A 24408-nucleotide genomic window follows, 5' to 3' on the forward strand; every position below is an offset into this window, starting at 1 on the left:
CCAACTTTCTCCTCTCCATTGACTCGAGCTACTTCAAGGGTTGTGTTCTAGTTGGTAGCTCAGCTACATGAAATGCATGGTACTCTAACAAGGCATGATGTTGACCAGTTGAGGACAGCTGGCATGATCCTCTGAGGATGGTTGTGATGCGGGTAGGTGAGAGAAGAGCCCAATTTCCAGCTACTTGGACAATTCTAATGTCAAGTTTAGGTCAAGACACAATGTAAGCAAAAAGCAAATTGAAAACTGTTGACCTGCTCTTGCCAAGCTTGCAATGTGTTGGATACTTGCTGGATACTATACATATTTCTAGAAATGCCCAGATGTTTCTCAGTCAAGACACTACATAGGTTATTGAGTTCTTTATTGTAGCTGGAACATATGTTGAATTACAAATGACCAGAAATTTGAGGTTACTGAAGATACACTTGAGAGCTCAACATAACCATGATTAGTGATGTCCAATCTTAGTGAAGCAGACGTACAGATGAGTGAAGACTGCCTATCAGCTTGCATTTGAAGTTTTCATTGTTTATTTTCCAGACATCCATCAAGTACACTAATGAGCCTCCTCAGGGAGTGCGGGCAGGATTGAAAAGAACATTCACTGGAATCACTCAGGACCAAATAGAATATTCGAATCTACCCATGTGGAGACCACTATTGTATGCAGTTGCTTTCCTGCACACCACAGTCCAGGTAATAGAGCCCAGATCTGACTATGCTGTACTTTAATAATCTATTCTAGAGTGATGTTAACTTTTCTCATAATGCAAAAACTTATCAGGTGTCCAGTAGTTACTTCCTACCACCTTACCTTGTTCCTTTGAGCAGGAAGCAGTGATATTCACCTAAAGTCACTGGGGTAGTTCTGTAATTATGCATCATCAAGTCCTTCTGCAATTGTACTGTAGCCTCACTAAGACTTCTACTAACCAGGCAAATAGCAGAAGTTGGTTAATGGAAAGGAAAGCTAAGGGAAGCGGGGAGCCATTGGCCAGCACCAATGAAGCAATAACTGGAAAGAAGGTAAATCAGGGAAAGGATTTCCAGAAAGAGTCAGAGAGGCACTGGAGAAGAGTCAACCTTCTTTGTGGAATTTAGAAGAGCACTTCTGTTCCTCTTACCACAAAGAAAGTAAACATTTTTAAGTATACCTATCTGGGCCTCTTCGAATTCTGAATTTTAATTGCCCCTCTGCCCCACCCACTCCTCCCTCCCACCGCACCATGACCACATTTCTCGCATAGTTTCTGTCAGATGGGGAGAAAGAAACTCAGGCCTCACTGCAAACAAATTGGTCTGAATAGATTATTGTAATTCATTGGCTGGGAGAAGTAACATAACTCCCTAAACATAATGTAAAATCTAAAATCACCCATCATAACCACATGGTACCTATCATACTACCCTGTTATATGAATTTATATATCCAACTGTCAGGAAGTCTACAGACAATTCCTCTTGGAGTCATGAATCTATTGCCGTTACTTAACTTCTCCCATTTTGATCATAAAACTCATAAAACTGTCAAGCAAACACACAGGTATACAAACTCCACTTTAAAAATTTAAACTTAAGTACCCATAGCAACTCTCAAAGTAAACATACAGCTACTCAAACCTTTCAACTTTACTCCTTTGAATTTCTCATAAAAGTGTCAATAAAAACTGAGCTTACAGTTCCATCAACAAATCCTGCTAGGCTAAATCCATTTTGGGGTTTGGAACTCAGGCAAGCATTCATAATGGAATTCCAAAGCATAGGTACATCACGAACTAGTGATGAAAACATTAATACCTTTGAAGTGATGGAACAGTTGGCCAGCTGCTCCATTGCTTACTTTAAAAGGCAGGACAGATGGCTAGATTGTGAATTAATGTGAAACATGCAGTCCAAATGACACATCTCATTACTGTGGAACGTAGAACATTGTGGAGTACTTTTCTAGTTGGATAATGTAATCTACCTCATCTGTAAACTGCCACAATTTTTGTAAATGTAATGGTTACTTACCATTGAAGACCAAAAACATCTCATCTATCATTGCATATTTTTGTTGTCATGTAGGACTTAATTATGGCATGTAGCATTGGCAAGAAGTTTTAAACATGCCTGTCAGAATACTCTCAACTCCACATCCACCGTTCTCCCCGGTTCACAAACATCTTGATCTAATGTGATTCACTCTAGTAAGTTCCACAATCTTTTGAAGAAATTTCTCCTGAAATCCCAATAGCATTTTTTGGGGATTATCTCATACTGGTGGTGTCTAGATAAGCTTTTCTCCACAAAGTGAGACATTCTCTCCAGATCCACTTTCTCAAAGCCTTTCATAATTTTAAAGATTTCAATTAGGTTACTCCTTAGGCTTTTTTTTTTCAAGAGAAATTTCAATAATCAAGCAACCAGTAGAGAGGCAGTGATGTAACTGAGCCTGGGTCCGAAGCAAATTGCAGCCACAGAAGAATCTGAAGTTTTAGAATCTTTTCATGAGCTCATGTGTGAAGTTAAATTTGACTAAGAAATCAATACACTGGAAACTGGTTCAATCTAGATAATTTTGAATTTTACAAAATGAACTAAAATGGTAGTAATTAAGATTTTGTTTCTACTACTTCTTCCATGTTAGGAACGGCGTAAATTTGGCCCACTGGGATGGTGTATTCCATATGAATTTAACTCTTCAGATTTCACAGCCAGTGTCCAGTTCATACAGAACCACCTTGATGATTGTGATAAAAAGAAGGTGCGTCTTGATTTTTTTTTTGCTGTCATTTTGATTATGAATGCATAGAAATCGCAACAAGCAAATATCTCAATACTGGACCAAAAGAGGATAAAGATTCTTGCTGAATATTGAAAATTTAAAATCAGGGAAGTCCATGCAGATTTAGAGATCAAAGTAAATAGATTATTTAAATTTCATGAACAGGTAAAGGAAATACCTCATTTATATTCATCAGCAAAGGCATTAGTTCTAGTCTGACCCTTGGGAACACCAGTCTCTACTATCCTCAGGCTTGAATAACAGCGACTGTGACTTGCTGTTTTCTCTTTTCTGACTCTAAACCTTTAATCTAAGCTGACATACTGACCCTACTAATTCTTGAGCAACAATTTTGTTAACCAACCTTTTTAGGACCAGTGAAAAGGATCTGAGAAATATCAAACTGAATGGGAAATTACAACACGTTATGATCACTCTTTTCAAGAGGATCCTTTACTGTGAGTTAATCAGTTAATCCTGTCTTAATACACGTTACCAGGTCTTAAATAGACTAAAATGTCCACTTTCTTTCTCAACCGAGGATTCCCCAGCGCCTTAGTTTACGGGGCCCCCAGCCAGGTCCAGTGCATCTCCTGTACTTCAGCGCTCACCCCATTCTCTTCCCTCCCACAACAGTGATAGGGTTTCCCTTGTCCTTACCTACCATCCCACCAGCATCCACATCTAGATGATGATTAGTGCCATTTCTGCCACCTCCATCACGATGCCACCACCAGACATATATTCCCCTCCCCTCCCTTGTCAGCCTTCCACAAGGACTGTTCCTACCAGGATACCCTGGTCCACTCCTCCATCACTCCCAAAATTCCCCCACAGCCCCATGGTACCTTCCCCTGCAACCACAGCATCCATGGGAACAAACACATCTTCCAGATGAAACAACACTTTACCTGCACTTCACACAAATGGTCTACTGTGTTCACTGCTCACAATGCGGTCTCCTCTACTTTGAGGAAATGAAGCAGAGACTGGGTTACCGCTTCACAGAACACCAACATTCTGTCTGCAGAAAAGACCCTAAGCTTCTAGTTGCCTGTCACTCCAACACACCACCTTGTTCCCTGGCCAACATCGCTGCAGTGCTCCAACAAAGCTCAGTGCAAGCTGGAAGAAAGCGCCCATTTTCCGCTTGGGAATTCTACAGCCTTCTGGACTCAACATCAAGTTCAGTAGTTTTAGGGCTTGAAGCACCTTTTCCCATGCACTTACCACAGCTCCCCCACACACCAGGCCTTGTTATCACTTGGTCTGCTATTACACAAAACCCATTGTTAGCCACTAATAGTCCCCAGTAGCAGCTATTCATTCTCCTAGGCTGATCATAATCCAGTCCTTTGTGTGTCCAACTGTTCTCTCTCTTTGGGTTCCAACTCTACCTATCGTTTATTCCTTCTCCCATCCCCCCACCATATCTTCTGCATAAAAAAACAACTTTTTCCTCGGTACCTTTAGTTCTGAGGAAGGGTCACTGGACCCAAAATGTTAAGTTTGATTTCTCTCCATAGATGCTGCCAGACCTGCTGAGCTTTTCCAGCAATTTCTACCTTTGTTTGTAAAATAGTCTATTCCCTGATTGTTTCCACAATGTAATATTTTAAGAAACTGTCCTGAATACACTCTATGAGTGTACAAAAGCACCCACAAGTCTGCCTTTGCCAAATTTATTTTTCCGATTTATAAGATTAAAATTGTATTTATTATTCTCTGTTAAAGTCCCCATAATTTCATAATAGACCAGGAATAGAGAGCTACAGATCACACAGAGGCAAAAGGTTTTTTAGTTTAGAAAAGGCATCATGTGTTGGCACATGTTTGGGGGGCTGAAGGCCTGTTCATGTGCTGTACTGTTCTTTGTTCATTCAAAAGTGGATCTTCTGATAGTATTCAAATCAGGGTGTTGTTTATTGGTTAGAATTTACACACTCTATTGACATTAGACCTCCTTGTATTTGTTTTGTTCAGGGAGTGTCATGGAATACCATACGTTACATGCTCGGAGAGGTTCAGTATGGAGGCCGAGTCACGGACGACTATGACAAACGCCTCCTCAACTGTTTTTGCAAGGTAATCACATTCCTAAACTTTCCACACAGCAAATAAAAGGCCTTTGCAAATATTTATATATTTTAACAAAGTTTTTATGATTCTACAATATTTGCAAAGATGGAGCATAGTTGGATGCCATTGGCTGAAAACAAAGAAGAATTCAAGCAAAAAGGACTTTGAATTTTTTTCTATTCCTTTTCCATCACAGCAATCACCCCATTTGTGTAGCTAGTGGGAAATCCTAGTGTTCAATCAACTGTTAATACAAGTGAATGGTGCGGTAGGGAAATATATGGATCTCAGGGAAAAGGATTACCTCACAACAGAAAGATCAAGGTAGTACATCAGATCTCACAGGTTAGACCATTAGGAGGGATCAGATAACAGGAGTGTCAAGATCATGAGAGCAACCAGTTAGAAAGGATATAATGACAAAGCATTTAAAAATACATAATAAAATCAAGCAGAGTCAGCATAATTTCATGAAGGGGAAATCATGCCTGACAAATTTATTATAGTTCTTTGTGGAGATTACAAACAGATTAGATAAAGATTGTTATGACACAGAGAGAGACAAGCAAATCAAATCAACCTCCCTATTTGCAACACAGTAAAATTAAAAATACTCAATGATCCTCAATATTGTCTCAGTGGTTCCTAAGCAGACTTTGAATAACCAGTAGCAGACTTAGTGAATAACCGATACCAGACACCAAGATTATAGTTTAAACAAAAGAGTTAATTGTTTATTAGCAAAGCAAAGTTAAATAACAAGATAATCTAATTACTGTCTATGATTTTAACATGATTTTCATTGATTCTAGCCCCCACCCATACAAAGACAGATAGACTAACAGACACTGTTAAGGGATAAATGAAAAGAAAAGATACGTAACTGGCCAGTTAATTTAAACTGTTTCCATGCTCCATTGTATCACAGACATATAGGATTGTATCTTGCTTGGTTTCTGTAGACACCAGTCAACGCAGATAGTTTCCAATTGGCTCTGAGAAATATTCATTTAATTCATATAACTGGGGAGCTTTGCAGCCACAATCCCTATGACAAAAACACACAGTTCAAAACTAATGCAAGTTTTGGTTTCTCTTTGTGTCTTTTTTTTAACATTCTCTTAGTGCTAACCTCCCTGTTAAGCCCCTGTTAACATTCAAACATCTGCCCTCTGTTTAACCATAATGCCTCTCTGAGTTCATATATCTATGGAGTGCCTTGAAGGAGAACCAACCTGTAAGTAACCTTCAGACCTGGCCTCATTAACAAAATATCAGTTTGTTCTTTCTTAAAGAAATAAGCTGCCAAAGATCCAAAGGCCGCCTTCAGCTCTCAGCTCACAGTTCACAGCTCCAAACCAAAAATTTTCAAAATAAAATCAATGAGGGTTCTAAGAAGGTGAACGAGTAGATGTAATCTACTTGGAATTCCAAAAGGCATTCAAGATTCCAAAGGGGTTAACAGCCTTAAAAGTGGATAAATCTGCAGGCCTGGATAAAATGTATCCCAGGCTGTTGAGAGACAAGAACGGAGACATCGAGATCTTTTGAGATTCACTCCAGCTGCAGGTCAGGTGCCAGAGGACTGAAGGACTGCTAACATTGTCCCATTATTTTAAAAAGGGAGGAAAGGATAGACCAGGAAATTACAGGCCAATCAGGCTAATTTCAGTGATCCCCTTCAGAAGGGCTGTCATATGTTGAATGGTAGGACTCTGCAAAGTGCTGAAAATCAGATGGACTGTGGTAGATATATCCACAGATCCTTGAAGGTACCAAGGCACATAGATAAGGTAGTTAAGAAGGCACATGGGATACTTGCCTTTATTAGCTGAATTAGTTGGAACTGTATACATAGTGGTTAGGCCACAGCTGAAGTACTACGTTCAGAGGAGATTCGCCAAGATGCTGTCTGGCCTGAAGGATCTGAACTATGAGGAATGATTAGATAGACTGGTGTTGTTTTCCTTGGAACAACTAATGTTGCGAGGGTCCTGATAGAAGTGTGTTATGAGGGTCACTGTGTACATTTTCCATCAGAAGAAAAGTCAAAAACCAGTCACATAGATTTAAGGTAAGAAGTAGAATGCTGAAAGGAGAGTTGAGGAAAAATATTCTCACTCAGAGTGATGGGAGCCTGGAACTCTCTGCCTGAAAGAGTGGTTGAGTCATAAACTCTCAAAACATGCAAGTAGTATTTAGATTTTCATTTGCTTTTCCATAATCTCTAGGGCTATGGACCAAAAGCAGGAAAATGGGATTACTGTAGTCAGATCTTATTGACCAATGTGGGCACAATGGGCCATAAGACCATGAGAAAAAAGAACAGGATAGGCCATTAGCCCCCTGAGCCTGCTCTGCCAATCAATAGGACACAGCTGATCCAAAATTCCTCACTTCCACTTTCCTGTCCTTGCCCTGTAATCCTTGATTCCCTATTCTAATCAACAAATCAATGTATTTCTGCCTCAAATGTACACAAGGATTCTGTTCCCACAGCTCTCTGGGCAAGGAGTTCCAAAGACTCACAACCCTCTGAGAGAAGAAATTCCACGTTATCTTAAATTGGCACCCCTTTATTCGGAGTCTATGCCTTCTGGTCACAGACTCATCCATTTGGGAAAACATCCTCTCAGCATTTACCCTGTCAAGCCCCTTAAGAATCCTAAATGTTTCAATGAGATCACCTCTCATTCTCTAAACTCCAGTGAGTAGAATACTAACCTATTTAGCCTTTGTTCATTAGACAATCGAGCAGAACTGGACACAGTATTCCAGAAAAGGCCTTACCAATGTCATGTACTACCTCAACATAATGTCCAAACTCCTACACTCAAAGGACTAAGCAATGAAGGCAAGTGTGCCAAACACCTTTTTAACCACCTTGTCTATATGTGACGCAAACTTTAAATTATGTACCTCTGTTCTACAATTCTACCCAAGGGCCTACTTTTATACTCCAACCTCCTTGAACTAAGGGCTAACATTCCATTAGCTTTGCCGATTACCTTCTGCAGCTGTGTGCTAGCTGTATGCAAAAGTATCGCCAAGTCTCTTTGTGTTTCAGGTTTTTGCAGTTTTTCACCATTTAAATATTCCATTTTTATGTTGTCCCTTCCAAAATGAACAACTTCACATTTTTCCATTTAGCCTACTTCTGTGTTTCAAACATCTATCAGTGTAAAAGTATAAGGAGAACCAGTAGAATCGTAAGAACATAAGACATAGGAAGTAGCCAGACCATTCAGCCCATCAAGTCTACTCTGCCATTCACTGAGATCATGACTAATCTGATAATCCTCAACTCCATTTTTCTACCTTTTCCACATAACCCTAAATTCCCTGACTGATTAGAATTCTGTCTGTCTCAGTCTTGAATATACTTAATGACCCAGCCTCTACAGCTCTCTTACAGTAAAGAATTCCACAGATACACAGGTTTTGAGGCAGAAGAAATTCCTCCATATCATCGTCTTAATTGGGTGACCCCTCATTCTTGGATTACACTTTGATTCTAGACTCTCACAGTACAGAAACAGCATAGAAACAGGCCCTTTGACCTACCTATGTCTGTAGTGACCAACAAATACCAAACTATACTAATCCCAATTACATGCACTTGGTCCATAACCTACAATACCCTGGCATTTTAAGAATTCATTCAGATGCTTCTTAAATGTTGCAAGAGTACCTGCCTCCACCACCCTAATGGGCAGTGGGTTCCATATCTCAACCATCCTCTGGGTGAAAGAAGTCTTTTCTCAAATCCCCTAAAGCACTTACTCCTCACCTTAAACTTATGCCTTCCAGTCTTAGATACGTCTGCCATGGGGAAGAGATTCTCATGATTTATCCTGTCTATGCCTCTGCTAATTTTGTATACAACAATCAGATCCCCCCTCAGCCTTCTTTGCTCTAAGGAAAACAAACCCAACCTTTCCAGTCTCTCCTCATTACTGAGACTTGCCATCCCAGACAACATCCTGATCAATTTCTTCTACACCCTATCCAGTGCAATCACATCCTTCTGATAGTGTGGTGACCAGAACTACATACAGTAGTACACACCTGTGACCCAACCAGTGCTTCATAAAGTTGTAACAAGGCTCCCTGCTGTTTTATTCTACACCCAGGGTAATAAAGGCAAACACCCTGTATGTCTTCTTCATCACCTTATCTGTGGACTTGTACACCAAGTTTCCTTTGCTCCTCAGTACTCTATTGGAACATACCATTTATTCTGTAAGTCCTTCATTTATTAGACCTCCCAAAGTACATCACTTTACACTTGTCAGGGTCAAATCCATCTGCCATTGCTCTGCCCAATTTACCAGCTGATTAATAACACACTTTAGCCTGAGACCGTCCTCCTTGCCGTCAACAACACCACCAATTTTCATGTCATCTGCAAACTTACTGATTATGCCTTCTACATTTTCATCCAAGTTGTTAATGTACATTAAAAGCAGCAAGGTTCCCAGCGCCGATCCCTGTTCTACACCACTTGTCACAATAACAAAAACAACCCTACATCATCTCCTTTGCCTCCCATTTGCAAGCCAATTTTGGACCATTTGTCAATTCACCTTGAATCCCATGGGGTCAAACCTTTTGGACAAGCCTTCAGTGTAGAACCTTGTCAAAGCCTTATTGAAGTCCGTGAAAACCACATCAACTGTACTACCCTCATCAATATATTAACCACCTTTTCAAACCGATCTCCTCCAGAAAATCTATGTAGACTTACTCTAATATGTCCCTGTCTTTCCAAGTATTGATTTATCCTGTCCCTCATAAATTTTTCCAATTTTCAGACCACTGACATCAGACTAACTGCTGTGTAATTCTCCAGTTTATCACTGCCCTCCTTCTTGAATAAAGGAACACATTAACTATCCACCGGTCATCTGGCACTTCAAGGCATTCTGTTCTCTTTGAATTAAAAACGAACTTTCCATTTGCCTTCCCTGTTACCTGGTGAACTTATTTGCTAGCTTTTTGTGATCTGAGCAAGAGGGCTGTCAAATTCCTTTGTGGTATAGTTTTCTGCAGGCCTTCTCCATTTAAATAATATTCAGCTTCTGTATTCTTCCTTGCAAAAGCATAAACTCACATTTTCCCACGTTAAATTACATCAGCCAAGTCTTTGCCTACTCACTTAACCTGTTTCTAACCCTCTACAGATTCTTTGTGTTATCCACACAGCTTGCCTTCCCACTTATTTCGGTCTCATCCGCGAACTTAGCAATAGTACATTCACTTCATCCAAGCCATTAATATAATTATGGCCCCAGCATTGACCGCAGTAGCACATCTAGTTACAGTTGCCATCCTGAAAATGCCTTCTTATCCTGACCCTCTGTCCTGTATAATTTAGCCAATCCTCAATCCATGCTAATATACTGCTTCCAACACCATGGAGTCATATCTTTTTAATTAGCCTAATGTGTATCACTTTGTCAAACACCTTGAAAAATCCAAATATATTACACCCAGTGCTTCCCCTTTATCTGTCCTGCCTGTTAGGTCATCAAAGAATTCTAAATTATTTGTCAGGCATGATTTCTCCTTCACAAAGCCATGCTGACTCTGCTTGATCAAATTATGTATTTGAAATGTTCTTTTATTACATTATTTTACTCAACCCTTTACTCTTAAAATTTTGCCAATATCAGATGTTAAGTGAACTGACATTTCTCTATCTGTTTTGTCTCCTTCCCTTTTTAAATAAAGGTCTTACATTAGCATTTTCCAATCCTTCTGGACCTTAACCAGAATCTAAGGATTCCTGGAAGATTACTACCAGTGCATCCACCATCTCTCTTACTACTTCTTTTAATATCCGAGGGTGTAGCCCATCAGATCCAAAGGAGCCTCATTAGTCTCTTCTTGGGTGATAGTTATTTTATTTTCTTAACTCCTTTTTTCCCTTAATTGTTTAGTATTTTTGGAGTGCTATAAGTGTTTTCTACCGTGAAGACTGATGCAATATATTTATTCAACTCCTTTGCCATTTCCTGATTCCCCATTATTATTTCTCATGCCTCATTCTCTAAGGGGCTGATACTTTCTTTGGTTTCTCTCCTTTTTATAGATTTAAAGAAGGACTTATTTCTGTTTTGATATTACTTATTAGTTTACCCTCAAAGTTTAACTTCTCTCTCTATTTTCTTTGGTCATCCTTTGTTGGTTTTTAAAATTTTTCAATGCTCTGGCTTACCACTAATTGTTGCCATATGCTTATTTTTTCAAATTGATATAATCCTTAACTTGCTTGATTAACCATAACCCTGTTTATACCCTTCCTCAAATCCTTCTTCCTCACTGGAATATATCTTTGTTGTAAGTCATGAACTATTTGCTTGAATGTCTGCTATTATTATGTGGAATGACACTACATTCAATAGTGTTGTGATATTTTGCACTTTCCAATCACTGCAGAATCTATAAAATTTTGCAACACAATTACCAATACCTCAACTATCTCTATAGTCACCTGATTTAACACTGTGCGATATAGTCTATCAGACTGTTCTGAGGAAGGGTCACCGGATCCGAAACGTTAACTCTGATTTTTTTTTCACAGATGCTGCCAGATCTGCTGAGCTTTTCCAGCAACTTCTGTTTTTGTTATAGACTGTCAGGTCCTGGAAATTTCTCAACTTTCAGCCCTACTAATTTATTCAGTACAATCTTCTTACTAATACTTAATTTCTTCAACTCCCTTACCACTTAGATCTCTATTTCTGGGAAATTTATGGCACCTTCCTTAGTAAAAATGGACACAAAATGATCATTTAGCTTATCTGATATTTGTCTTTTCCACATTATAAATTTTCGTGACTGCCTGTAAGGGACCCACATTCATTTTTGTCCAACGTTTCCTTTTTTACACACCTATAAAAGCTTGTATGTTGCTTTCTTCTTTGCTAGGTTATATTCATATTCTATTCTCTCTTTCCTTACCAGTTTGTTGATACTTCTTTGTTGTGGTCTAAAAACCTCCCAGTCCTCAGATTTATTGCCAACTCTGGCAACTTTATCAGTCATTTTTTTGATCTTTTACAATCCAAAACTTCCTTTGGCTTGTAAGTGCAGCTCTGAATACTTCTTAAATGTTGTGAGGATTTCTGCCTACACCATCCTTATAGGCAGTGGGTTCCAGATTCCCACCATCTTGAGTGAAAAACATGTTCCTCATATCCCCTCCAAACCTCCTGCCTCTTATCTTAAATCTATGCCTGCTAGTCATTGATCTCTCCACCAAGGGGAAATGTTCATTAAAACAGGCACAGGCGGAGGCAGTTCAGCCCCATGACCCTGCTCCACCATTTAATACGATCATGGCTGATCTCATCTTGGCCTCAACTCCACTTTCTGCCCCTCCTCATAACCCTTCAACCTGATATTAATTAAAACTCTGTCTATGACCTCCTTATATTTACTCAATGTCCCAGCATCAATTACACTCTAGATAGTAAAATCCATAGATTCATGTCCCTTTCACAGAAGTAATTTCTCCTCACCTCTGTTTTAAATCTGCTCCCCCTTATCCTGAAACTATGACTTTTTGTTCCAGATTGCCCCACATGAGGAAACATACTTTCTGTGTCTGCTTTGTCAATCCCCTTTAGCATCTTATATTCCTCAATTAGATCTTCTCTCATTCTCGTAAACTCCATAGGCCTAAACAATTCAATTTCTCTTCATAATAGAAACCTCTCATCTCTGGAATCAACCCCTCTTTGAACTGCTTTCAATACTACTACATCGCTCCTCAAGTAAGGGGTCTAAATTGTACGCAGTACTCCAGGTGCGGTCTGACTAATCCCTCGTACAGTTTCAGAAACACTTCCCTGCTTTTATACTTTTTTTTAGCAATAAATGCCAAAATTCCATTTGCCTTCCTGATTACCTGCATACTAGTTTTCTGTGATTCATGCATGAGGACACTCAGATCCCTCTGCAAAGCACCCTGAAGTTTCTCTCCATTTTAATAATAGGCTGCCTTTCTGTTCCTGTGACAAAAGTAGATAATCTCACTCTGATCCACATTCAACTTCATCTGCCAAATTTTGAGCTATTCATCTAACCTATCCATATCTATTTGTAAATTTCTTATTTCTTCATTGCAACTTACTTTCGTACCTATTTTAGGGTCATCCTTTGCAATATGGTAAACTTTAGTTTTTTCTTTATGAAATCTTTAACTTTCTTGCTTAGCCAGAAATGATTTTTCCCCTCTCACAGTCTTCGTCTCTGGAATATATTTTAGTTGGGAGCAATTGAATATCTCCTTAAACGCCTGCCACTGCTCATCAACTGTCCTACGTTTTAGTCTTTCTGCTCAGTCCAATAGGACCAAATCTATCCTCATGCCTATATAAGTACCTTTGATTAATGCCAGGGTACTAGTAGGGGGTCTCCAATTTCTCGCTCTCCAACTGAGTTTGAAATTCTAGCTTGCTGTGATCACTATTCCCTACAGGATCCTTTACTATGAAATATTTAATTAACCCAACTTTTTACACATTACCAAATCCAGAATGGCATGCTCCCTGGTTGCATACAAAGCATATTGTTCCAATGAATGTTCTCTAATACATTTGGTGAGCTGTCCCTCAAGCCTATCCTTGCCAATTTGATTAATTCAGTCTATTTGCATATTAAAATCAACCATGATTATTACTGTATCTTTCTCACAAACCCCAATATTACTTGGTTTAAAATGTCCCCCACTGCGAGGCTACTGTTTAGGGACCTACAGATTACTCCCACCAGTGACTTCTTTCCCTGCTAATTCTTATTTCTGCCCAGACTGATTCTACATCTTGGTCTCCAGTGCTGATATCATTTCTCACGACAGCATTGATTTCATCTTTTACTAATGAAGTCCTTAAACACTAAGTACCTTTTGATATTATTGATAATGGAATTCTCTTTAACAGTTGCTCTTTCTTTCTGCTTCCTCCTCCCCTGCACAACAGAGAGATCTGTGATGCCATGGTCTTGGCTCTGGCTGTACATCTTTGAGAAACTATTGTCCTTATTTTCCAAAATGGAATACCGATTAGCAGGCATGATAGATTCAGTGGGCTCCTCGATTAGAAATACTGTCGAATCTTAATCACCAATCAGCTGCTTTCCCTGCCCCTGTGAATCTCTGTGTAGGTAGGACTAATCCATGCTTTCTTCCTGTCCCACTCAGCTGTCGTCTGGGGACTTTATTTTGTGCATTAAGAATTAATTAAAGTACCTCTTTCCCCATGCCCTGAATTCCCATTTTGACCCAGATTCTCACTCAGTCTCACTCAGGCAAAGTCTCCTTCGCACTAAACATGCAACTTACTCTGACTTCTGACCTTTCATAAGGGGGATTTAAGAATGGTCGCAAGATCAATAGAAGTGTTTAGATCAGTGGGGGAGTAATTACATCATGGCAAGTCTAATATGGGAGAGATTGATTGCTACATCGAGAGAGTCAAAAGATCATGAGAGGAACTTGGATCAGCAGAATTCTCCACTACCAAATGATTAACTATATATCTCCTTAACGAATCAGACTGAAGGATTGTGACAGTTTCAGTACAGGGGCTCTGATTGGCTGGTTTCTCTCAAAGATAGCACATGAACTGGACCGAAGAGGTTGTTGCAGGAGAAGCCTCACTGGATCTGGGAACCTTGCTGGCAGCAGGCTGCCTTACTGCAGTTGAATCTCAACAGGCCAATTATTGCTACCAATTCTCCAGTCAACGGACAAGCTCACCCCCACAACCCTTAAATTCCACTCGCTATCCTTCCTCCGGTCTCTCTGTATGCTGTCTGACCTGCAGAGTATTTCTGTTTTTATTTCCTTAATGATTCCAGGCTTAATTAAATCAGCTGATATGGGTCCAAGACAGACTTCTTATGTTTTTTCAGGCTGATCTCCCAACTGTTGGTGGTGAATTTAGTTAATTTCTATGATGAAAATAAAGCAACCTCATACCAGTTCATTCACGTCTGTGTGAGGCGAATGGCGCAATACTATTCATGTCTAGTGAGCAAGAAGCAACCTTTCATTACAATTCTATTAGAAACACAAATTAGAAAACAAGTTGTTTGTGGCATTGGTCTTCTTCATATTTGACAGGACAATGAAATTGTAAACATGAAGCACTGGAACATTATGACAATTCACCTATTAGATTAGATCATAACTTTCATTCTACTTGTCAAATTTCACAGTGACTGAATGTGAAAAATTGGAATGTTTCAGAAACTCAGTATTTTTTCCTTTCTGCTGACCAGCTTCTCAGAAAAAAAGAACCTGTAGCTCAAAATAACTAACAAAATGTTATCTTACTGTAAATGTAACATTCTTGCAGTAGGTGGGCCCTACATTGACAATAGAAAGTGGAGAAATCGTAGATTGAGAGATTACTGGTTCTGTTTCATCCTTTAATAATTTGCCAAATTATTCTGCTTTGTTATTTATGAGGATTTTTATAGCTCTTCAGATTTGTCCCATTGAGGTTATTAAACGACAAAGTGTAAGTAATTTCTCAAGTCAGTCAGTAGCTTCATTTTAACTTATTATTTTTTCGATAGGGTATCTAACAACTTGGTTTAAAGGAATATTTGAGTTATGAGGTAAAATGCACTTAATGTAACTGTTTTGTGGACTTGTTATTTAGGTGTGGTTCAGTGAGAAGACATTTGATCCCAAGTTCAACTTCTACACTGATTATATCATCCCAATCTGTGCCACAGTTGACAACTATTTAGAGTATATTCAGACATTACCTGCTGTTGACACCCCTCAGGTGTTTGGCCTACATCCAAATGCTGATATCACGTAAGTAGGATATGAGTTAACTCTTACCTAATACCTGACAACACAGTAAAGATCACTTATTATTGTTCTCTATTCCCTGGTAATAATTGGACTACAGCCCTAGCTAGATATAGTAAGGGGGATGTACAGGGCTCAGGGAAGAGTGGAGAGAAAGCAACTTGCTTACAATGGGAGGCCTGCACTATTGCTTATTTCAAGTGTTACCATTTATAATTGATTATTACTCCTACATCTCTGGAGCCACAGGTACAATTAAATAATGCTAATCGTTATTGCGCCAATTCCCCTGCCATTTACTTTGGTCACAGATTGTTGTTACATGAAAACAATGGTGAAGTTGAAGAGCTAGAAAGGATTGAAGATTCTGCTACAGTTGTCTGCACTATTCCTGTGATTAATGAAGTATGGAACTGAAGCCAATCCTTACATACTTTTATATTTATTTACAGAGTTACACATCACGAGTATACATCTCTACAACCAACAATCACAGTTTTAGTCTGTTCCTGCCTACCACCTATGTGCAATTAAAGAAATTTAGCAGCTAAATAACATATTCTCTCCTCTTTAATTAAACAACAAAAATTTCAAAACAAATTAAATCACATTCCACATTCTGTACAAAGCGTTATGTTGTGAGATTTCTTTTTTTACCAGCATTTGTTTCAAACCAGCAAGGACAATCTAACATTTTCATAAAGTATGTATAATCCCACAATTAAGAATTACCTACACAGCACGCAATAAGTGGATTATTTTACAGAAACACACTTAAAATGGTTAACAACTAGGAACTCCTATCCATTGCCTCCATAAAAACCAATGAATGGACTTTTTTCAGCCCACTTGGGTGGGAGCCGTCTGTGGGCTCCTGGGAATTAGATGACAAGGAGGCTGACCTTGTAATTGGAGTGGATATCCCTATGATTTCTAGGGCCTGCTTATCTGGTTCCAGTGGAGAAAAAAATCTCATCAAAGTGGAGGCACCCTTACATTCTCTTTGTGGTGTCACACATTCGTATACTTTGCGTTGCAGAGTGCTTGAGGCATATCTTTAATCTTAAGTTGTATACGTCCTAGTACTTATAGTTACACTGTTGTATACTATAAGCAATATTTCTTCACTCAGCGCATGCAGTTTCATAATACACTGACCCCTGTATCAAAGCTGAAAATTAATGAGAAGTCCATTGATATAAATCTCTTTTTGCCTGAATTAACTGATTGGATCATCAATTTCTCCTAAGCATTTTTTAGAAATATCTTATGTAGCAGATTGCTGTACTGCGTCAGCATCTTTGTATGAGTAGCTATTTGACTTTATACTGCAATGCAACCGTGCCCTATTTCTGCATATGTTATTGGAAGTGGTGTATTGTTTTATAAATATAGTATTTGTTTTTAGTAGCTAGGTGCTTGTGTCTGTGAGTTTTGCTTTTCTCACAGCATTGACACTAACTCTCTATATCTGCTGTCTGGCCTACTCTCTGTACTAGCTTCTTGCTTGTGTATTTAAGGTTTTTTGAACCTTAAGAATAGAATAGATTCTGTAGATTCTGTGAGAAGATTGATCTTTCCCTCTTTTGATCGATCTCTGCTGCTTCTGGATTTGTGCTTCATTACCATCCGAATGGCTTTCTCTAAAGTTAAATCTTCTTTAGACTGAAATAAATCATGGCAAAGACTCATCCACAATTTTAACAAAAATTCTATATCTTACGAATTCTCTCTTTGAAGCTCAATTGTCACTAATCTGTAGAGATCGTTAGGTTGTCTATGGATTTACCTGGGTGCTGAGCTCTTCTCTTAAATCTTGTCTTTGAAGATTTTTAATTGTTCCAAAATTAAAGTAAATATCAATGCCTGTACAACTTAATCTAAAGACTATATGAGTTCTTGGCAAGCTATAACATCATCAGACTTTGTCCTAGTTGAGTATCAAAGTGTATTTGCTTCTTCAGATGGAGAATTAGTATCTAGTTCGGAATTAATTCTGTATGTTAAGAAATGTTTGCTCCAAGAATTCAAATTCTAAGTTCTATTTGGAATGTCTCTGAAATGAAATCATCCTGATCATATTATTTCTGTTGACATTTCTTCTTAATGAATTATTTAATGAAATTAATTATTCATCTAACTTTAAAACTTTATAATCCTGTAGGATGCTAATACTGAAGGACTGAAGACTGAAAGCCTGAAGACTTTTAAGTGTGGAGTTAAACAATGTTGTTTTCTTTACATACACACTTTCAGCTATGCAGTATAGCAATACTGCTTCTCTGCACTACTGCATTGAAGGATTTTTCTGTGTTTTTCTGATTGAAATAGATGTTTTCTGCCATCAGTGGGATTTTTTACAAGTCGCATGGATGATTTCCTAACTTTGCCACCTAATAAACAATTCTCATCCTTTGCCCTGACTTTGCTGAGTAAATCCTGCTCTTGTAGCTTTGAAGATTAAATACTTTGTATAACAGCATTCTTTAGCAATTTACAATGACCGCAGCACATCTATTATTGGCTTTTGTCTTAATATTTTAATAAAGATTCCCATTCACTTTAACAGTTTCACCAAATGGATCTTAGTTTCTGTGCCCTTAGAAAATTCTTCCCACTTTAACTAGACTTCAATTATGGATCTTCTTTTCCTATTGCAACTGGAACAGATACCTTACTCTCTTCTTTTGTTAAACTCTGCCTTTGCATGCTTTGAAGCATTTTAACACTTTAATTCTGGCTTTGCAAAGTTCCTCGTTCTACAATCTCAGCTTAATTTACTTTTATGGCCCTTGATTTGCCCTACTTGACTCAGTGCACCCTATACAATATGTAATTGCAGATGTGAATAGCATTTCATCTCCCTGGAGCTTCTAGCTCACATTTGCTCCTTCACTTCTCTTACCAGGTCTGAAACACTTTTAGCATTATTTGCAGATTGTCCCTTCCAGGTGCTTGTCTGTGTAGGCTGTTTTTTAATTCATTTCCCTCTGCTGCCAAAGTTGTTCTTAAAGTTGCAACTGGAAATTCTTCCTGGGTTCACTGGAATTTGTTCTGTGGAGCTAAATCGATTTCCAATCCACATATACTGAAGACTAAGCTATAATGGTGTGGCTAAATTAATCCTTCAGATGATCACCACTGAAACTATTTAATATGAGCTAGCTGGACTCTGGTCACTGTAAATTAGATTTGCTGCCATCATCCACCATTGGGTTGGGATCTACATAGCCTACTTTATCTATTGTGAGAGATATTACTAGATTGCATTGACAAGAAGAAACTCTTGTCGTTAACAAGATTTAGTTTATTGTATGATAGCAAATCATGTACAAGTTACATAGGTATCATAGACTTTCAATAATGACACTTAATAATCCATGTGTCACTTTCTTGCCCACTCACTTTAACTGGATTTTGTGGTCAGTGGCAAAGCCAGAATGCTTGACAGAGGTTCCCGCAAAGATCTGGTGATATCTGAGACATAGATTTTCCCTTTCCCAATGTCAGTTTAATTCTGGAACCAAGACAAGCTAATTTGCAGCCGATTCGCCAAAATGACTGCATCAAGCAAGTTAAGCAAATAATTATAAGAACATAAGAAATAGGAGCTGAAGAAGCCGCCAGCATCTTGAGTCTGTTCTGCCATTCAGTAGGACGACGGCTAATCCTTTACTGTTTTGGTACCCTATCTATGGAAAGGTATATTGGGATTGGAGGCAGTCCAGAGAAAGGTTGACCTGGGACTGGAGGACTGTCTTATAAGGCAAGGTTGAGGTTGAGTCCAGGTTCAGCCTGAACTCATTAGAATTTAGAAGAATGAGAGGCGTCTTCATTGAAGTATGCAAGGCTGGGGTCTTTACCAGGTAGATGCGAAAAGATTTTTTCCTCTTGTGGGAGTGTGTAGGACCAAAGGGCATATTCTCAGAATAAGGGGTCACACATTTAACATCGAAATAAGGAGGAATTTTTTTTCTGTCAGAGGGTAGTGACTGTGTGGAATTCTTTAGCGCAGAGGGCTGCAGAGGTGGGTTGTTAAGTATATTCAAGGCTGAGATAGATTTTTAATCAGTAAAGGAATCAAGGATCCTGGGGAAAAGGCAGGAAAGTGGAGCTGAGGGTTATCAGATCAGCTGTGATCTCATTGAATGATAGATCAGACTCAATGGGCTGAATGGTCTACTTTTACTCCTATATCTTAGTGTCTTATTGATTTATGTAAACCCTGGTTAGACACCCCACTGAAAGAAAACATCCTGAACCTTGTCAAACCCCATAAGAGTTTAATATTTCAATGAGATGATCTCTAATTCTTTTTGAACTCAAGTGAATGCCCATTTAGTCGACTCATATTACCTCAGAGGACAATCTCTTCATTCCAGCAATCTATCTAAACCACTAACCCTATCATATTTAATCTTAAAGTTTACATTTGGACTTTAGGTTGAAGCTAAAATAGGTTTTAAAAAGAGCAATTTCTTTCACAATGAAATCTTTTAACATTCAACAAAAATAAAAAGAAAATCTTCCAGGGCTAGTGACTGAAAAATCCAGGTCATTAAATTTGACAGGTAAACCTCAGATAAAAAGTTCCAAATTTAAGTTGCTTAAAACAAACTTCAAAGGGGTCAGAACAAATTCCTCAGGGTAAAGTCCATTGAACTGTTAAATAGGTAAACTTAAACTCCCCGAAAGTGTTTGCATATGACACAAACGCAGTATATACTCTCAAAGGTAAAGCTTCCACTTACGTAATTAACTAACCATGATCAACAAATTAGATAAACCTTAGTATCAAGTTACAAGAAAAGACACACACAAATGTAATAAAACTGTTACATTTCTATTGTTCTTCGGTTCTGATAAATTGCCAATCTGAAATTTTAATTCTCTTCCTTTCTCCACAGATGTTACCTGATTTATAGAATCATTGAGTCATAGAATGGTACAGCACAGAAACAGACCCTTCAGTCCAACTCAACCATGCTGATCACGTATCCTAAATTGATCTAGTCCCATTTGTCAGCATTTAGCCCATATCCCGGCATGGTGGCTCAGTGGTTAGCACCGCTGCCTGACAGCGCCAGGGACCTGGCATTCCCTCGGGCGACTGTCTGTGTGGAGTTTGCACATTCTCCCCATGTCTGTGTGGGTTTCCTCTAGGTGCTCTGGTTTCCTCCCACAGTCCAAAGATGTGCAGGCTAGGTGGATTGGCCATGCTAAATTGCCTGTAGTGTTCAGGGATGTGTAGATTAGATGTGTTGTAGGGGAATGGCTCTGAGGGTCACTGTGGACTTATTGGGCCGAAGGGCCTGTTTCCACACTGTAGGGATTCTATGATAAGATCCCTCTAAACGCTTCCTATTCATATACCCATCCAGATGCCTTTTAAATGTTGTAATTGTACCAACCTCCTTCACTTTCTCTGGCAGCAAATTCCATACAGACACCACCCTCAGCATGAAAAGGTTGCCCCTTAGATCCCTTTTAAAGCTTTCCCCCCTTACCTTAAACCTATGCCCTCTAGGTTTGGACTCCCTACCCTGGCTATTCACCCTATCCATGCCCCTCATGACTTAATAAACCTCTATAAGATCACCCGTCAGCCTCCAATGCTCTAGGTATAATAGTCACAGCCTATTCAACCTCTCCCTGTAGCTCAAACTTTCTAGTAACTCTTGTAAATCTTTTCTGAACCCTTTCAACTTTAACAATATCTTGTTCAGCAGGGAGACCAGAAATGAAAGCAGTATTCTAAAAGTGGCCTGACCAATGTCCTGTACAGCCGCAACATGACCTCCTAACTCCTATACTCAGTGCACTGACCAATAAAGGCAAGCATACAAAACACCTTCACTAGCCTGTCTACCTGGGATTCCACTTTCAAGGAACTATGAACCTGCACTCTATGGTCTCTTTGTTCAGCAACGCTCCCCAGGACCCTACCATTAAGCGTATAAGTCCTGCCCTGATTTGCCTTTCCAAAATGCAACACCTCACAATTATCTAAATTTAGATCCAGCTGCTACTCCTTGGCCCATCTAATCAGGGTCCTGCTGTACTCTGAAATGAGCTTCTTCACTTTTCACTACACCACCAATTTTGATGTCATCTACAAACTGACTAACCATTTCTCCTACACTCACATCCAAGTCAATTATATAAATGATAAAAAGCAGTAGACCCAGCACCAATCCGTCCGGCACACTGCAGGTCACAGGCCACCAGTCCAAAAATCATCCACCGCTACCCTCTGTCTCCTACCTTCAAGCCAATTTTGTATCCAAATGGCTAGCTCTCCCTGGGTTCTGTGTGATCTAGCCAGTCTACCATGCGGAACCTTGTCGAATGTCTTCTGAAGTCCATATAGATAACATCCACTGCTCTGCCTTCATCAATCTTCTTTGTCACTTCTTCAAAAAATTCAATCAAGTTAGTAAGACACAATTTCCCACACACGAAGCCATGTTGACTGTCCCTAATCAGTCTTTGCCTTTCTAAATACATGTAAATCAGAACCCCCTCCAACAACCTACCCACCACTGACGTCACACTCACTGGTCTGTAGTTCCCTGGCTTTTCCTTTACCACCTTTCTTAAACAATGGCACCACATCAGCCACCCTGCAGTCTTCTAGCAACTCACGTTGCTATTGATGATACAAATATCCTAGCAAAGGGCCTAGCAATCACTCATTGATTATTTCCAGCAATTTGTATTGTTTTGTTTTTGGTCTTATCCAAATTCACTTCTGTGCACTTCGAACAGAAATCATGGGCTAGCCATCAGAGACAGGAATCTGAACCAGTTGTCTGCTGCCCAATCTTCAGGCACTGTGGCTAATTTTAGCCTCCCAGTAATGCCTTTGCTGAGACTGACAAACTTCGCAAACTAGGGATCAAACTCATGAATGTGATTAAATACTTTAAGAACTAACCTAAACCGGTGGAATAATCAGGGCAGCATACTGATGATTTAAGATCATTGGCTGCAGATTGCTAAAAGAAACCCAAAATGCTGCTGACAGAAACATGCATCATTCCCAAACCTTAAAAGAAATGCCAACATTCATTGCTCTCTTTTCCTTCAGGTACCAGAGTAATACTGCAGCCGAAATTCTCAACACCATCACCAATATTCAGCCAAAAGAAACTTCAGGAGGAGGAGGAGAGACTAGAGAAGCCATTGTCTTTAAACAGGCCGACAGTATGCTGCTAAAGCTGCCTCCTGATTATATGCCGCATGAGGTACTTTATGATAATGGGTTAAATGATATCAAAGCTTCATTCATATTTGACCTCTCAAAAGCACGTATTACATCTTTGATGTTGTTGAAATGAGTACATCACCTTGGCAGACAAGAAAATAAACTGCTTTTGGAGATCCTCTGGTAGATATGTTAATTCCAAAATTATTGTAAAACTATTTCAATTAATACCTTGCATCAGTTAACAAGACTAAAACTTTCAGCTATTAATTACTCTCAGCAAGGTACCTTCAGTTTATTTTAATAAAGATTATCTAACCTGGAATTGAATGTGAAGTTTCATCAGTTTTATTTTCTGGAGAACTGGAAAATAGCTAATGTAACACAATATAGGAACAAATTATTGCAGATGCTGAAATCTGTACTGAAAACGAAAGGTGCTGGAGATCACAGTGGGTCAGGCAGCATCCATGGAGAGACAGCAAGCTAACATTTCCAGTCTAAATGACTCTTCAGCAGAGCTATGATGTAACACGCCTGTTTAAGAAAGTGGGAAAGCAGAAGACAGGAACCTAGAGGCTGGTTATCCTAACCCTGGTTGTTGGTACGATTTTCGAGTCCATCATTATGAATGAGATTGAGGAGTACTTTGGAAGTGCATGGTAACGTAGGGCTGAGTCAGCATGGCTTTGCCAAGGAGTTATCATGCATTAGAATTCTTTGAGGAGGTAATGACTAAGTTATACAAAGGAGAGGCGGTGGGCATGATCTATTTGGATTTACAGAAGGCCTTTGACAAGGTGCTGCACACAAGGCTGCTAAATAAGGTAAGAACCCATGGTGTTAGCAGCAAGGTACTGGCATGGATAAAGGATTGGCTGACTGGCAGAAGGCAGACAGTGGGAATAGAAGGGTCTTTTTCAGGATGACAGCCAGTGACTAGTGGAGTTTCATAGGGGTCAATGTTGGAGCCACAACTATTCATATTATACATTCATGATCTGGACAGAGGAACTGAGGGTATTGCTGCTAAGTGTGCAGATGACACAAAGCTATGTGGAGGAACGGGTAGTGTTGAGGAAGTGGGGAGGCTGCAAAAGGACTTGAACAGGCTAGGAGAGTGGGCAAAGAAGTGGCAGATGGAATACAATGTGGAAAAATGTAAGGTTATGCACTTTAGTAGGAAGAATAGATGTGTAGACATTTTTCTAAATGGATAAAGGCTTTGGAAATCTGAAGCACAAAGAGACTTGGGAGTCCTAGTTCAGGATTTTCTTAAGGTTAATGTGCAGGTTCAGTTGACAGGAAGGCAAATTAGCATTCATTTCAAGAACAGAGATATACTGCTGAGGCTATATAAGACTCTGGTCAGACCACATTTAGAATATTGTGAGCAGTCTTGGGCCCTGTATCTAAATAAAGATGTGCTGGCATTGGTGGGCATCCAGAGGCTTGTCATATGAGGAGCAGCTGAGGACTCTGGGTCTGCATTTGATGGAAATTAAAAGGATGGGTGTG

At 39.3% G+C, this 24408-nt stretch overlaps 1 protein-coding gene across 1 annotated transcript in view; it reads left to right on the forward strand.

Moving 5' to 3' along the window:
- Window positions 1–24408, forward strand: part of LOC109930964 (dynein axonemal heavy chain 8-like) — a 2199840-nt gene that overhangs the window by 2159729 nt on the left and 15703 nt on the right. The window contains 5 exon segments of the mRNA XM_048596622.1: window positions 544–699; window positions 2633–2749; window positions 4754–4855; window positions 15526–15686; window positions 22774–22930. Of these exon segments, the coding sequence (XP_048452579.1) occupies window positions 544–699; window positions 2633–2749; window positions 4754–4855; window positions 15526–15686; window positions 22774–22930 (693 nt within the window).

Source organism: Rhincodon typus, chromosome 5 (genome assembly GCF_021869965.1).
Source record: "Rhincodon typus isolate 14 chromosome 5, sRhiTyp1.1, whole genome shotgun sequence".
Taxonomy (NCBI): domain Eukaryota; kingdom Metazoa; phylum Chordata; class Chondrichthyes; order Orectolobiformes; family Rhincodontidae; genus Rhincodon; species Rhincodon typus.